The 17,531-nt window shown below is 40.8% G+C and overlaps 1 protein-coding gene across 1 annotated transcript in view; it reads right to left on the reverse strand.

The window, feature by feature from the left end:
* Positions 1–17,531, reverse strand: part of LOC130192352 (MAM domain-containing glycosylphosphatidylinositol anchor protein 1) — a 198,739-nt gene that overhangs the window by 7,026 nt on the left and 174,182 nt on the right. The window contains exon 17 of the mRNA XM_056412270.1: positions 5,789–5,897. Coding sequence (XP_056268245.1) covers positions 5,789–5,897 — 109 coding nt within the window. The remainder of the gene's footprint in view (positions 1–5,788; positions 5,898–17,531) is intronic.

Raw genomic sequence — 17,531 nt, forward strand, 5'->3', positions numbered from 1 at the left:
TACAGGATGTTGTGTGTGTCCAGATTGTAAAACCCACTGAGGCAAATTCATAATTTGTGCGATGTAAAATAAACTGAATTGAAGCAGAAACAAAGCAATGCTAGACATCAGAAGCTGTCTGTCTTTCTAAGCTAACGAAAAAAACTAGTTTCATAATCCATTTGTGCTTAAAACAAACCCAGAAATGCGTCACACTGTTTTTTTAAAGCTTCCCGTGGACAGGTGTTATAAATTAGCAAGCAATTAATTCAAATTCCAAAACATGTGTACATTTAATAGAAAGGTTTTGACCAATTTTCTTAACAATATCACTACAAATTGAAAGTAAAAAATACTTTTATCCCCCTTTCGAAATCCAGTAATAGTAAAAGGTGTAAGCGTTAAATGTCATTTTTAAACTGTCATAAATAAAAAGGTTACGCTCTGCATTACGTTCACCGCAGGCCAAGTGGGAAACTGCATATAGACATTTATGGCTTCGGCCTGCGGCGGTCTCTCCGCCTGAGGCCGACAGCAGAGCCCTGTGCAAACCCCCCGGTGTGGAGGAAAGTTTAGTTATCTTTGAGAAGCATTGTAGAAAACCGGATCTGTGTTTTCTGATTCACGTGAGAGGCTGTCGGGGGGGGGGGGGGAGAAATGAGTTGAGCGGAAATGGAAGAAGAGAACGAGGGGGAGGATGAGTCAACGAGGAAGGGAAACAGAGATTCAACATCCAGATCTTACACTGACAGCTTTGAGATTTTAATGAGAAAAAAGAAAAGTTACAATTGATGTCATCATCGGCAATATGTGATGGATTGTTTTTCTTCGATTTTATTCCTCCGCCCAGCAGGTTGTTATTATTTATTCATGCAGTTTTTAGGATGCAGTACACACGTCTTCAATGTGGTGTGAATGTATTGTTTATTACTGTTAAGAGTAACCTGCCAGTTAGACGCATGACATCATCACAGAGGTGCTATTTATTCTTAATTTGTTGTAATCTCACTTGTAAACTCAGCAAAAATGTACTCTCTTCTTTTTGCATCCCTACAATGCACTCTCTCATTCCTACGATGCACTCTCTCATCTACACACAGCAGCGTTAAGACGCACATTACATGTGCGTACTGCTCGACGACAGAGTTTCATAAATAAAAATCAGGTCCTGTATGAAAAAGATCAGTGTGATTTCACATCAAGGGTCCGTCCTCCTTGCAGGAAATCGATATTTCCAATAAAGCTTTGATACGCACGTAGCACACACACACACACACTCCTATATTATATTTGGTGGCAAGAGATTGAATTGGAGCATGGTGTTTTACATCTCTGTCTGACTTTCTTATCACACAAGGTGTTGAAAAAGAGCAGGAATGTGTGTGTTAGTCATTACGTGTGAATGACGAAGTTCCATATATTATACATCTATGTGTTTGATTGGGGAATTAAAATGGAGTTACACAGATAATGATTACTGAGAGTATCCAATCTGACCTCTGACCCCAATATCACAACTATCGGCTGTCACAGCTTTCACCACACACACACACACACACACCTACACCTATGTGAGTATACTCACCTTGTATGTGTACCTGTGAGGCTCATATATGGGCTATTTGCATATGTGTGTGTGCGGGGGTTCCGTGTATTTCACAGTGCAGACCGAGCAGAGGCATCTAAATCCACTCACATCAATCTGAGTCTAAAAACCTAAATTAAAAATGTTATCATCCAAACAATCACAGGTAAACATTTCAAATGACCACTGTCATCCGAGCTGTTAATGTGTAACAAAGAAGAAGAAAGGAAGCAAGTAGAGAGTTACGTTGTATTAGTTCTGCTTTTGCACAGTGAAAGAAGAGTAACAAAGAGGTGAAGAAGGGAACTCCTAAAATGGTGGAAAGAAAATACAGTCAAAGTTAAACAGGCTCCTTTTCCACCATCTTCTCTCTGAACACACCTGAGCCAGGTGGATGTCTGTGAGTGATGCAGCAAGTGAGAGGAAAACATCCTTCATCTGTGGAGGACCGCAGGAGAGCAGTGTGTGCATGTAGGTAACCCGACGCAAATGTGTGTGAGAATGTCATAATGTGTGTGTGTGTGTGTGTGTACCCTGTGCCACGGTTGGGTAGAAACCGGTTACAAGAGATTACAAAAAATAATGTTTAACCATAATCTGACCTGATTGCTTTTGAAAACATGTGCAATCATGAAGTCTTACATGTTTGAAGTCTGTGAATGATGAAGATATAAAATGCAGACAAAGAGAAAAACACGTTTTACACACGTGTCCATTTTTGTGCAATATTTTAAATTTCTCATCTTCTCTTCTTTTTATTTGGTGGGCTGCTCATTGTTCACATGGACAACTTCATAAATTACAAGCTAATTAAAACTAATACAAAGTGCAATCATGTTTTCCAGAATGCATTCCGGCGTCTTTACCTGAATTCAACCAAAAATCTGCTCAAACGTGCTTGGTTAAGAGTCTCGGATTTCAAATAATACAACAAAATGTTGTTTCTTTGCCTCCAGATTTATATGCAAATGAACACAGAATCAGTTTTCACTGATTTATTTTGCAAATTCGATTTTTTTAATTTTACGAATTACTTCACTAATTACAAATATGCAATATAATGTGCATTTAGTACCTGACTCAACCTCTGTGTGCACATCTGTCTCATATCTGAATGGAATATTTCTCCAATCATCATCATACTTAAACTCCATGGTGGACTGTAATCTGAACTCAAGACACATGCATGTGCGTTTCTTTCAGTGGCAGAGACTCTTATTATTATTAGTAGTAGTATTATTATTAGTATAGTACCCATCTGCCACTGCATGTTTCTGCCTGCACAAAACCTGCGGCACACACGCTACATATGCACACACACTCGGCGAGCTGCGCTCCAGAGCTTTCCTTTTCCTGTTTACACCTCCATTCATTATTCACCCCATCCGTCCAATGGCTTCGCATGAGCACACAAGCAGACGTATCACAACCGGGGGGGGGGTTTGGGGGGGGGGGGGGATGTGTATAATTCACTCTCTCGTCTTTCTGCTGCTTCGTGGCGTTTCCAGGCCTCTGATGTGTTTCCTGTCGTCGGTCCCGACAACAGAACAAGTGAACTCCATCGTGCTGGTTGTCCTCACATGTTGCTGCTTTACATCCTTCTTGTCGTATGACATGATGTTTATGCATCGATTGCATGTGGATTATATGTTACATGCGTTTTCTAGAAGTGGGTCTCTATTCATTTAAAAAAAATATTCAGCCATGAGAAGCCTTATTGAGATAAAAAATCTCCTTTCCAAGAGTGATAAACACATTTAGGGTGTTTTCTGCTGTACATATACAGAGGTCAACCATTTAGAGTCGTGTATCATGTTTGTGATGCATAAAAAAAAAAGTACACTACAATTACTCAAACTGATTAATGGTAATACTACCTGTGAGTCCAGTATACAGTCACTAATGCTCAAATAACAGAGTCAAATTTAATCGTCATGACTACTATTAAAAGATCAGTTATGTGCTCGATCAGAGTAAAGAACATTATTATACTTCGGGTAGATGAAATACAGCGTTCTGATTGGTTGAGAGTGAACAGCAATGGCAGTGTGCACGAAGAGAACGGTGCAAACTGAAGGCTATTAGGAGACTTTAATGATGTGTGTGTGTGTGTGGCTGGCAGAGGGCAGCTCTTACTACAGCTAAACTGCTGGCAGGTATTAAGATCATATTCTCTTTCTTCTTTTAGTTCTAGCACCCGTGTCACACACACACACACACACACACACACACACACACACCTTTTGGTCGCTCTCTGACCTTTCCTCTGTCTCTGTCTCCTCTGCACACCCTTACCCTTTAGGCTATGTGAGTCTCACGTGGACATGCACTCCTCCCGTAACGGACTTGTTATTCTCTCCGGCTCACCGTTGACTCCACCGGCAACATTTACAAGTCGCGTCGTTGTATTTCTCTATTCTTATTTCGACTCGTCGAGCACGTCCGCATGAGGCGTGTGGAGGAATTGTGGTCAGTTTATGGAGTGAAACCACATCTCCCGGTGGACTGACGCTCCGCCGCCGTCTGATGGTGCAGGTGTGTCATTGTTTCCCCGTCGCTGCACAGAGGTTCCCGTCTCTCTCATCCTCCCCTCCCTCGTTCTCATTGGCTCTCAACATCCGTACGATGACACACTTTCTCTCCAAAAGGCTGAACAACAGAACATTTCCAGGATCAAGAGCAGCGGAGCGGCATCCGGGATAATGGAGGGTGGATGCACACGTAAAGATGAAGGTGCCACCTGGAACCGAAAATGGTTCTTCAGAGTGATGCCATAGAAGAACCATTTCTGGTTCCACAAAGAACCTTTCAAACCAGGGTTCTTTAAATAACAATTCCTTAAAGAGTTCTTCAAAGAACCTGTAAAGGTGTTTAAAAGAACCTTCAAAAATGGTTTTTTAAGGCACCATTTCTGGTTCCACAAAGAACCTTTCAAACTAGGGTTCTTTAAAGAACCATTTCCTTAAAGAGTTCTTCAAAGAACCTGTAAAGGTGTTTAAAAGAACCTTCACAAATGTTTTTTAAGGCACCATTTCTGGTTCCACAAAGAACCTTTCAAACTAGGGTTCTTTAAAGAACCATTTCCTTCAAGAGTTCTTCAAAGAACCTGTAAAGGTGTTTAAAAGAACCTTCAAAAATGTTTTTTTAAGGCAACATTTCTGGTTCCACAAAGAACCTTTCAAACTAGGGTTCTTTAAAGAACCATTTCCTTAAAGAGTTCTTCAAAGGACCTGTAAAGGTGTCTCAAAGAACCTTCAAAAAATGGTTCTTTAAGGCACCATATCTGGTTCCACAAAGAACCTTTCAAACCAGGGTTCTTTAAAGAACCATTTCCTTAAAGAGTTCTTCAAAGAACCTATACTGGTGCCTCAAATGAAAAAAAATGGTTCTTCAGTAGGTGATGGTTCTTCGTAGAACCCCAAAGCCTTTTAAAGAACCGTTTCAGAACCATTACTTTTCCGTGTGGCGTGTAGAGAACACAAGGTGAGAGGGGAGGACACGCGATGTAATAATGGAGGGTGTGGAGGAGGCAGTGGGCGGTGGTGTGGAAAACGTCCAGGGCGGAGAGTGAAGGGGGATGTGAAGTAAATGGAGAGGAAGAGGAGGGACAGCTAAAGATGACGAGGCTTCATGTGATGCCCACTCGTCACCGTACAGCCCACACTTCTCTTTTCCCACACCTCCTGAACGCTAAAGATGAAGTTTAGCTCTCTTTCTCTTCCATATATTCCATTTTCTGCTTTATTTATTTAGTCTCACTTTAAATCAATTCAGTTCAAACTTTCAGCCTCTTAGCTGAAAATGCTTAGTTGGCATTTTTGATGAAAACAAAAAAGCTATCAACATTTTTTAGCCATTAAAAAAAAATTCATATTGCTTCCCTTATTTCAGCCCCGAATGCAACCGAGTCTAAATTTTGTTTTTTACCCATGATGTGATCGAAAAAATATTTATTTTAATTTTAAATTTTTATGTCACTGTTTTATATTTTATGTCTGAAACTTTGTTTAATGTGCTACTGGCTGTCTTGTAAAGGAGCTTTTTAATCTCAATGAGGCCTTTCCTGGTTAAATCAATTTAAATAATAATACAAAATAAACTGTATATACAAACAATGTGTGTGTGTGTGTGTGTGTGTGTGTGTGTGCGCGTGTGGCAGCAGTTCATCACATTTGCCTCTGAGTTTCTCCTCTGGGGGGGTCACGTCTATCTTACCTGTCTTACCTGCGCTGGCGACGGTGTTCCTCTGCTTGCACTTCCCCACGGTGATGGACACGTCGTCGACGGCGATGTCTCCCTCGAAGCCCGCGCCTCGGATTCCTTCAAACACGATCTGTTTGGGGGTGAAAAAACAAAAGAGACAGACGGACGCTGGGTGACAATTCTGTTAATGACATGCAGTATGTCTAATGAGAGGAAAATACAGCGCCATAAATAACACATTCAAATTAAATGAATACATGATGAGTGATTTTTACCGCAGCATCATCACGACAGCAAGTAATAAAGATTATTATTATTTTTTTCAATCTAAATAAAAGTGATGATGATACATTGAATATGCTCACACTGGTCAAATGAATGAATTATATGGCACTCGCTTTGAAAAGGACAAACGGAGTAATAACCAGCGGAGATAACATATGCAGGTAGGTGGAATAATCCATCAGGATTAAGTATTTACTATTTAGAAGTTGCATTCTTATCCCATTATCATTTATAACAACAACAACAAAAGCTGAACAGCAGAGTAGTCTGAACAACTTTCCGGGCGACTTCCCCGTCTCAGCCACCAGCCATCTGGTTTTGAGTGACAGCCTAATTACAGCGGTGTACCGAGGCGCCCGGCTAATCAAAATCCAGCGTTCCCCGTGTGGAATACGAGGAGGAAAAGAGCAAACAAACAACCAAACTTGTGCAGCTCCGAAAAACAACAACAAAAAACAACTCGCACGACTGATTTTATTGATTGAATGGCAGACTTTTGGCCCCTTTGTAAAGTTTGATTTTAAATATGATCGTCAAAATGCTCGCTGTATAATCGTGTCTGGGGGGATTTGCACTGCAACATTAATAAAGGATCATTTGAGTTAAATGTAAAAAAAAAAAAAAAAAATTGTGAATGGGCTGTTGGACGGGCTCACACATAAAGCAATATTTTCAAGGTAAAAGTCATCTTTATTTACACTTATTCTAGTTGATCAAACATACAGAGGATTGAAAGTACATTTCTCTCATGTCCAACATAAAATGATTGTAGTAATAATATAATAAAGTAATATAGTGCAAAACAGCTAACAACAACAAAAACAACGAACATTTGAACAACATATAATTAACCCTCCTGTTATGTTGCGGGTAAAATTGACCCATTTCAAAGTTTGAAAATCTATGAAGAATATTTGTAAATAATTTTTCTGTACAAAACTTCTTCTGCTTACCTTATTTATTGTAATCAACGTAAAAAAAAAAAAAAAATCATGTATTTGCAACCCCCCCCCTGCAGGTTTATATAACAGAGATAATGTTCGGGTCAATTTGACCCGGCAGTGAAAGTGGTGGCTAAAAGAGGTCAGAGGTGCCAGAGGTGTCACGTTAAGAGCAGTTCTTTCTTTGTAAATGTGGGACAGTCTTTAACTTAAAAAATAGTTTGAACATGTACAGTATTTTTCATTAAAATGAGTGAGTTCTCCTGATTGAACTCTGATCTATGGAGGGGTGATTCACTCAATTTCACTAAAAACTGTTTGAATTGTTAGTGATGACATTGGTGATGAGCTACAAACTATAGTTGTTAGGATTTTTTTGGTTTCTGACCACTTTTGGGTGATTCAACATTAACCGGGTCAAATTGACCCGGGAACATCACGGCTGTATGTAAGAAACGAACATAACGGGAGGGTTAAGATATTAAGAACTATAACAAAACTTTACGTCTGTACTGTAGCAGCAGTCAGACATGGAGTTATTTACCACGCCATCTGCCACCTAGCCCCTGAGCAAGGCACTTGAACCCTCAAGTCGTCCCAGTCACATTCAGGCTCGGGTGTGAATGTACGTTTGAATATGATGCTGCCCGCTCATATACCCGTAGAGCAGGTGCATACATAGAGGGGGGCCACATACACATGACTGGGCTCACTCGCCGACCTCCATCTGTCATCACCGACGCGCTGCAGTGTCAACGGAGTCTTTACCGGGATGAACCGGCAGGACCCGCTGTCACACGTGTGTGTGTGTGTAAACACACAAACCTCACACCACCCTTTATGTGTTCCGAGTCAATGAAAGATGGGGAGCGCTGTCTTCTCGCCCTGCTGGGGCCAATCCATTACCTGTGTTTTAATCTGGAGGCGTGGCCATTAACAGCCAACGGCGCCGTCGGTTTGAAGCATCAAACACAAAATTCACGGAGCAGATACCGATAACCTGTCCGTTGCCGTGGACACGGAGAAGCGTGACCGCGGAGTAATATCTCCAGTTCACCCGGGCAGTTTGATCACAGACAGCGGAGATGTAGAAGTCCTGAAGCTGCGTTCGCAAAGTCAACACACAGACGCGAGTATGTGTGTATATATACAGTATATATATAGATGTATATATATATATATATGTAAATATATAGATATATACACATGTACATATATATATACATGTACATATATATATGTATGTATATCTATGTACATATATGTATATACAGTATATATACATATATATGTATATACAGTATATATACATATATACAGGACTGTCTCAGAAATTTAGAATATTGTGATAAAGTTCTTTATTTTCTGTAATGCAATTAAAAAAACAAAAATGTCATGCATTCTGGATTCATTACAAATCAACTGAAATATTGCAAGCCTTTTATTCTTTTAATATTGCTGATTATGGCTTACAGCTTAAGAAAACTCAAATATCCTATCTCTAAATATTAGAATATCATGAAAAAGTATACTAGTAGGGTATTAAACAAATCACTTGAATCGCCTAATTAACTCGAAACACCTGGAAACATATTTTCAAATGTTTGATTTTGTTTTGCTGTTATAAATCTTTTGTAACTTGGTCTGAGGAAATATTCAAATTTTATGAGATAGGATTTTAGAGTTTTCTTAAGCTGTAAGCCATAATCAGCAATATTAAAAGAATAAAAGGCTTGCAATATTTCAGTTGATTTGTAATGAATCCAGAATGCATGACATTTTTGTTTTTTTAATTGCATTACAGAAAATAAAGAACTTTATCACAATATTCTAATTTTCTGAGACAGTCCTGTATATATATACAGTACATGTATATATATATATGTGTGTGTGTGTATACATGCATGTGTGTGTATATATATATTATATTAATGTTTTGAACCCAGACACGAGAGCGTTATATGTTCCGATGTTTGTGGGATGTCCTCAACAACCATAAAGTAGATCTAGTGGTTATTTATTCCGTGGTGGATGGAGGGAATGATAACTGTTTCCATGGAGTAAAGCCACAGAGATAAGCCCCGCCCCCTCTACGGCACGAATGAAGCGAGTGACGCGAAAAGCCACAAATACCCAAGCATGTAAACTCCGGTGAATATTTTCAACGCTTTTGGTGTGAACGCAGCATTAAAGTCCTTCACCAGAATGAGTTTATTGTCGCGGTCACTCAAGAATCCGTGGGATTCGCTCCCCGTCGCTTCACTTGAAGATGCAGCATGGCTCCAAAACATGTGCATACAAGAAAAACCCAAATAAATTTCCCGCCGTTTCTCTCTTTGCGTCTCGCAGATTTCCTCCAAATAGAGAGCTCAATCAATTACATCTGTAACGGGGAGGGGAAACGCCCGAGCAACAACAGCTCTTTTCCCCACTCGCTTTCCACTTTACTTTCCCCGAGCGAGAGGGTCTTCTTTGAATGCATAAACAAAATAATTAGGAGAACCTTGAAAACTGATTGGGCTGCGTGGAAGGAGGGAAGAAAATAAGTGCAGCAAAACAAGCTGGATGGCTTTAACAAAAAAAAAGGCTTATTTGATTGGTTCGGCAGAAGGTGTAGCTGCGAGGGAACTACAGGGTGGTAGAGGGAGAAGATAATTGGTCAAAAGGCCATGGTCATCTAATATATAAACGCCACAGTGCTGTTTTCTCATCGTGCGGCTGCGGGTTTTAACATTTGTGTTTTATTCATGCGGCTTCTTCCTCAATTCCTGTTTTCTATGTAAACTAACAGAAACAGCCGAGCACGCGGCTCTGCACCTGCCGGCACATCTTCGCTAAAGAGGTTGTAGCCGAGGCGCCAGATTGTTGCATAATTACAAGATGAGAAAAAATAATTGGGAGAGGGACGAACACAGAAGCGGTGACACGCATGTGGAGAACAGCAGCGCAAATAACTATCCGACCACGTGACCGTCGGCGTGTCGAACTGAATGGCGACAGAACTAAGTGAAGCCGACCTCGTGGTTTAATAATGCTGCGTTCACAACAAAAGCGTTGAGAATTGTCGGTGAAAGTCTCCGAGCTGTGTGAGCCCACCGGTGATGTCATATATATATATATATATAATTATGATATTAATGTTATGAACCCAGACACAAGGGTTAGATGTTCCGATGTTTGTGGGATGTCCTCAACAAGTAAAAAGTAGATCTAGTGTTTACTTCTTCCATGGTGGATGGAGGGAATGATAACTGTTTCCATGGAGTAAAGCCACAGAGATAAGCCCCGCCCCCTCTCAGGCGTGAATGGAACGAGTGACGCGAAAAGCCACAAATAGTCAAGCGAGTAAACTCACGAGAATATTTTCAACGCTTTTGGTGTGAACGCAGCATAAAAGTCCTTCACCAAGATGAGTTTATTGTAGCGGTCACTCAATAAGCCCCGCCTCCTCTAAGGCGCGAATTAAGCGAATGACGCAAATATACCACAAATAGTCAAGCGAGTAAACTCACGCAACTAAAGCGTTGTGAATATTCGCATAAGAGACGTCACCGCTGGGAACTGAGCTAAGTACGGCTCATCTCTCAAAAGTGGCAAGTTTGCTTGATACACAGTAATGGAATATTTTTAGGACATATATATATCTATATATTTGTTTAAACATCGTGTGTATAGGGCACTAGAATCACTATTACTTTACTTAACTTAAGGGACTACAGATGTAAATGAGCTGTATAGCTACAATCTGGTGATGGTTATATTTTAACTGTACATGGTCCCTTTTAAATAAAGATAATAAATAACTTCAAAGGATTTTTTTTACAAACTCGGACAACTCTGTACTAACTAAGGGCGATGAGATTATGGAATGCAAAATAAATGGGGTCATAGTGCATAAAAAGGCTGCTGCTATATCGAGTGCGCCTGCCATTTAACTCTGACATTTACCAAATACTCAAGAATCAGACTACAGAAGGTAAAGTGCACAAATCCCCATTTCTTGTCATGCCAGTGGTGTCTGGAGAACCCAAAGTGAGGTAGGCAGCATGTGCGTGTGTGTGTGTGTGTGTGTGTAGGTGTGTGTGACTGCAGGATCAAAGGGTGTCAGGTTAGCGTTGTAAATAAGTTGTTTTGTCGAGCCTTGTAACCTCTAATGTTCCCATTGATGTGATGTCCATATACCAGAGGGGGGGGGTTAGGGTTAGGGTTAGGGTTAGGGTTAGGGTTAGGGTTAGGGTTAGGCCTCTAAAGTAGTGTTAATATGAGGAAGATGGCCTTTCAGCTCGGGGACAGCGTCACCAGTGATGCACTTGGCGTTACTCGTCTTGGAAATGAAAGAGTGAGGAACGGGCTTTTCATACGGCGGCAGTCTGCAACCAAACCTCTAAAATAAGAACATTTATCCACAAACATACAACATACGGGTGTCTACTGGGTTATTAGGCAATAATGTAATATCTCAATTAAAACATTAACGGTTCTCCATAGTTTTTTTCATGAGTAACATAGAAGTGAAAATATGTTTTGTTCCATGAGAAAATTCAAATCTAAATTTGCTAAATGGCCGACGAAATGGCCGCTTTGACACGTTTTAGTTTTCTCACTTTTTTCAAAGTCAAACTTTGCAGGGATGTTATCACATTTTAATAGGATTTGTGAGAGTTTTAAACTTTTCAACTGCCTCATTCCAAACATATAATCGTCCTGGAAGTGCTTTTTTTCAATTCAGACCTGACATTTTTATACTTTTTCTGTGTGCCATCTTCATTTACTCTTAACCAGTAACATACATACTGATATCTACACATCTGAACAAAAGAAGACATGTTTAAAAAGGTAAAAATGTTTTTAAAAAATGAAAGTAGCCCTAGTGGTTGCAGAGATACAGCCTTTTTAGTTTGGGTATGCCATTTTCGGAGTACAGGCCTAAAAAAAGCTTGGTGCTTAAAAGGTTAAACAGAGAAGGCTGATGATGCAATGCAACACTTAGTGTGTTTGGTGTCTTGCAAAAGCCGCATGTCGACATATATAAAACTAGGTGCTGACATTCAGAGCAAAAGGAATTTCTTCCCCCACGACTCTCAACTCGGCTGAGTCAGCAACTCCAACAGCGCCGGCATTTCAAACGGCAGCAGAGGTGCCGACGGAGGTGACGGCGTTTACCCGAGTAAAGTGGGCTCTCGGCTCCGCCGCCACGCCGTCACCGGCTGTGATCGCCGCGTTAGCTCAGTGCGGCGCGGGCGGCTATTAGCCGGTCAGTCGGACACACGCTCACATGCACAAATGTGCCCTTCTCGGCATTCGTGGCTCCGAGAGCGGCTCAGGCCGACATTACGCCGCTGTGTCGTTACACGGACGATGAAGAGTTGTTTCGTGCTATTTTAGTTCTCCAAGTGTCGAACAGGGAACCTTTAACATATTATGTTTCTCATGTGACACCGCTGTGACCTCAGTTTTTTTCATAAATTTTATTGTTTGGTTATACAGTGAGTATAACAAACAAACAAAAGGAACTCCTGATGATGCCTCTCCTGCGCTGGTAAAAACAACAACATTGGCCTACCCAGGTGCATGCTGGTCCTACTCCTACATATAACCACAGGTGGCCATAGAGTTACCCAATTAGTGAACAAATGAACAATCAAGACGAAACACATCTAAACAACAACAACAACAATGAATTAAACTCAACTAAAATTCAAAACATCTAACCTACATAAGCAGACAACCCAAATGATTAAACAATACTACATGTAAATAAAATAAATAAATACTAATATCAAATAAATAGCTCCAACAGGCGGCGCAAACAAAAAGTTTTTTTTTGTCTCCTTTAAATATTCAGTGAACCCAAATCAAGACCAGAGACGCTCACGCGGCGGCAGTGGACACATCCACACGTTGACAACTTGAGTATATGCACAAGGAGGTCATCACGGCCAGCAACAGGAAGCTATTTGAATTATAAAGCCTCCTTATCGGTTGACTTTAACTGTGGATAGTTGCGGCTGAGTGCAGTCGAGGCCTTTGGTCAAGCCATCGGCTGGAGTACGACTCTTTTACAGGAAGCAGTTTGCAAAAGTCATCCGTACTTTTTGTTGTTGGACGCGGTACAAAGAGGCCGGAGAGACGAGTGGCAGCGGCTCAAAGGCCTCAGAGGCGTGTGCGGTCAGTCCGAGTCCTCCGAGGACGCGCTCTATGAAACGAGCGTAAACATGAAGTCACACACAACGGAATTAGGAAATCATGTGAATGTTGTTCAAAGGGGAGATTGGTTTTGATAATGAACACGACGAGGTTTATCGCCGTTTATTTTTTTTAGTTAGCGGTTTTCTACGAACGTAGACAAAAACAGACGTAACATTAAAGTGTGAAGCACGGAGCTCAACATTCTCTGGAGTATTCAGCTCGAGGCCAGTTAATAGTGGCTGATTCTGCAAAATGCATCCAATGCATAACATGATCGCATTGCTGTAAAGCACCATGAAACATTTATATTTAAAGAGTCAAACCTCGCTAGGAGTCAATCTGAAAATGTCAACACGTGTCACCTCACTAAGGCCTCGTCTCGGAGACGTCCACCACGGGTTTGTGGGCTTTTGTTTTGAAGCCTCCGAGTCCTACATCTTGTTTTCTTTGTCTCTGCTAAAAGCTTCTGCTACATTGACTTTTATTCTGCTAGTTTCCAAACATTATAAAATTGCGATACTATTTTAAAGGAGTAGTGGCGTAATGTTATTTGGTTATAACATCATTCTGTGCAATTCTATGGTGTGGGTTGAAAACTTGTAGAGCTATTACAGTTTGAAGAGCCAGCATGGCAACAAATTGAGCAATTTTAGCAAAAAAGCTGCTTTGCAAAAACTGAATACAAACATACCTTTTGGCTTTTTACAAGAAAAGGTCGCCTCATATCAAGGGGTTCAATGAATGCTGAATGTGATGTGAATTAATTCAACCAATATCACGTGTGACTCTGTAGAAGTGGCTGAAATGAGTCTGCTTTCCACGACACTACACATCTTTAAACGGGGCTGCAGGCTTGATACGGCCACTTTCAATGCACGCTCAATGTTGAGCTTTTGTTTTGAAGGGCAACAGCAGAAAAGCCGATCTCATAACGGGGTAACGTAAACATGGACTCGAAGGTACGGGCATTCCAACATGTATTTATTAATGACTGTGTTTTATGTGACTCAATAAAGGTCTTTATGCATTTTCCTCCCGCGCCCCACCTGTAATACCACTACGCCCCACTAGAGGGGCGCGCCCCACAGTTTGACAACCAGAGGGTGATGGTGGTCAGGAGGAAATCTCAAGAGGTATGTACTACGTGGATAAATGGGGTTCATCCTTCTTAGTTTATTTTACTCGGCCCTTGGAGAGCTCGATAACAGAAAGTAAGAAAGAAAGTAGGAAAAGTCAGAGGAGGAAGAGAAAGAGAGTAAGAACATAACGTGTGTTAGCTCTCCTCCTCTGGCGTGATGTGGGATCAAGGCTGCATATTCTCTACATTATTTAACAACTCCATTTGTTACACAGCATCAGTGTGTGTGTGTGTGTGTGTCTGTGTGTGTGAGAGAGAGAGAGTTAAACAGATGGAGCAAACAGAAGAACTGAAATACCTCTTAAAGTTGATGTAAAGGTAACAACAACATGAATTAATTAAACTTAACTAAACTTAAGACATTTTACCTAAACCATAAACAGAGAAAACTCTTTAAAGTCTTTGACAGATTGAAAAGCCCTCTCAGGCAAATGTGAAGTTTGTGATTTTGGGCGACACAAAATAAACTGAATTAAATGTAATCGAGTACAGAACCCCTAAAGAGATTACCCCAAGTTAGCCGCATGTCCAAGACACTCCTTAACATGCAAATACGATCAAATCGGCACCATCCTCCATCACCGAGGAGCCCTAAAACATACAGCGAGCCCACTGTTTCCGACTTAATTTCCCCTTTAATGGTGAAAGGAACACGGTGTTCCAGAGGCGTAGTTAATGAAGAGCAAAGGCGGCCCCCAGCCAAGGCCTTCAGCCCACATTCATCACGGATTCAATTTCCCCTGTGCACATCCAGAGAGTATCTGGAATCATTACAACACAACTAGCAGGCATCCCCTGCTCATATATAAGCCTGTTAATTGACCTGTCATATATAATTGCTGCAGGGGATAGGAGACGAGTGTAAGTGTGTTTAAAAAAATAAGAGAGTTTGGCTGTATGTATGTGTGTGTGCATGGATCTCACGGTGTTTATGTATGTAAACGTATAAAATAATGGAGACGGATGTATTGAAAGAACAAGTGTGTGTGTGTGTGTGTGTGTGTGTGTGTGTGTGGATGTGAGTGCGTGAGCAGTCGAACATTGTGGGTGTGTTTCAGAGCTATTAGTCACCAGCCATTTCAGATCTAATGAGAAGTCTGTGTGTGTGTGTGTGTGTGTCAAGGCATGAATCGATCCAACTGGTCCTCCTGTCCCAGCACAGGGGGCCGGAGAGAAAGATAAGCAGAGAGAGAGAGAGAGAGAAAAAAGAAGGGGAAAAAAAGGAAGAGAAACACACACAAGAGGATATCGAGGCACGCAAAACCAAAACCATCATCATTTTTCGCCCGGTGTATTTTTGTGCCCTCTCTGCTGGGTTGTAAACTCACTGAAGTACACACACGTGGCCACACACACACACACACACACACGCACACGAATAGACACAGTGGGTACCACGATGTGTGAGAGGAAGCATCTTCCACCATTCAGAAAGGAGGAGCGAGTCGTAAAGTTTACCCGGCCGCGTCCCGACGGGGAGGAGCAGCTGCCGCGGAGACCTCGGCGACGTGTCGACAGACGCCGCTCAAACACAAGCCGTTTTCATCCGCTATTGACTGAAAGTGTACCGTGCAACAAAACTTGTGGGTAAACTTGCACAAGGAGACATCAAAGTTCAGCTGAAAGTGGGGAAGGTTGCTTCCCACAAACTGGATTTGAGCTCGGTCAGCATTTTTTATGGATCCCATAAAACTCTCTGAAGGGAGCCGCATGAGTCATAAAATATCTTTGCTGTCCTAATTATCTCGTTGTTCAATCATAAACATTTTCTCACAGTACATCGGGTCCCTGGATTCACAGTAAAATGTAGTTTACCGACTGAATTTCATACATCAATAACTCTAACAAACACTCACATTCCTCAACATCATCCTATATGCAGTGATGTCACTCTGCATGGATTCTGATACTAAACTCAAACCTGTATATACTTCTCTTAATGGAAATAACTGGGACTGTAATTATACATTTCAACTTAACACCCCTTTTTATCTTCCTCCATCCATTATTTGATATTCTATGTAACTATTATAATACATTTTCTCTCTCATGACTGTATAGCTCAGTGGTTCTCAAACTTTTTCTGTCACGCCCCAAGTAAATTATAACAAAATGGTCAATGATGAATTTGTATTGAAATACATTTTTCAAATAATAGAATAACTTTGCAATCACTTTCAATTCAACCAGATTTCTCCATCAGACAAAAAACCTCTAAAAGTTTTCAATCACGTTATTAGAATACAAATGTAGTTCTAAAAAATAACTAATATTTGCTAAAAAATTTCTTATTGTGGCTGTAATTAATTTCTTTTTTACTGAGTATCTTTTCAGGATAATAATAATAAAGTGCAGCTTGTGAAAAACTAAGACAAAAAAAGTTAAAATATTTGGCAATAGAGTGTTTTCACTGCATATCTTTTCAAAACAATAAAAAAGTGCAACCTTTGCAAAACAAAACAAAACGAGTGCAGATATGCACGTTTTATCTTTATTATACATTGCAATGAGCTTTCCACTACACCTCTTTTTTTAAATTAATACAGCCACTTACAATTCATGCTCAATGTTGAGCTCTTGTTTTGAAGAGCAACAGCCGGAAAGCCGATCTCACGGAGGTAGGATGCGGCGAGTCGCCAAGAATAAAAAAAAAAACTATTTCCCTCTAAATGGGAGCATCATTTACGAAATAAACATCATGCTGTATTGAACTTAGTTGTATGTCCGTGTACTTTGAACTTGTGTAAGATGTGAAGTTGTCAATAAAGGTCTCTCTGCATTTCGGCTTTGCGCCCCACCTGTAATACCACTACGCCCCACTAGAGGGGCGCGCCCCACAGATTTGAGAACCATCGGTTTAGCTACAGAAGCGCGCTGCTTGTATCTTTCAAACCGGTGTGAAACCGTGTATTATATGCTGCGATCGGCACATTCTTGCTGAGGCGGGTAATCCTCTGGTTACCGCGTGGAGCGGCTCGCTGCTGACATTCAGCAGAAAATGAGCTGAATGTTCACTCCGAGGCTCTGATACATCGATACTCCCCTCAGCACCAAAATGTCAAAGTGCTGTACCAACATTTATTCAATAAAAAAAGTCTCTCATTTTAAAGCTTGGATTCCAATCTATATTTATCATATTTTACAATGCATTGATTTGTGTTAGTGTTTTCACAAATGTGTATGGCCTAATAAATAATGATTTCCATCACAT

Source organism: Pseudoliparis swirei, chromosome 4 (assembly GCF_029220125.1).
Source record: "Pseudoliparis swirei isolate HS2019 ecotype Mariana Trench chromosome 4, NWPU_hadal_v1, whole genome shotgun sequence".
Classification (NCBI taxonomy): Eukaryota; Metazoa; Chordata; class Actinopteri; order Perciformes; family Liparidae; genus Pseudoliparis; species Pseudoliparis swirei.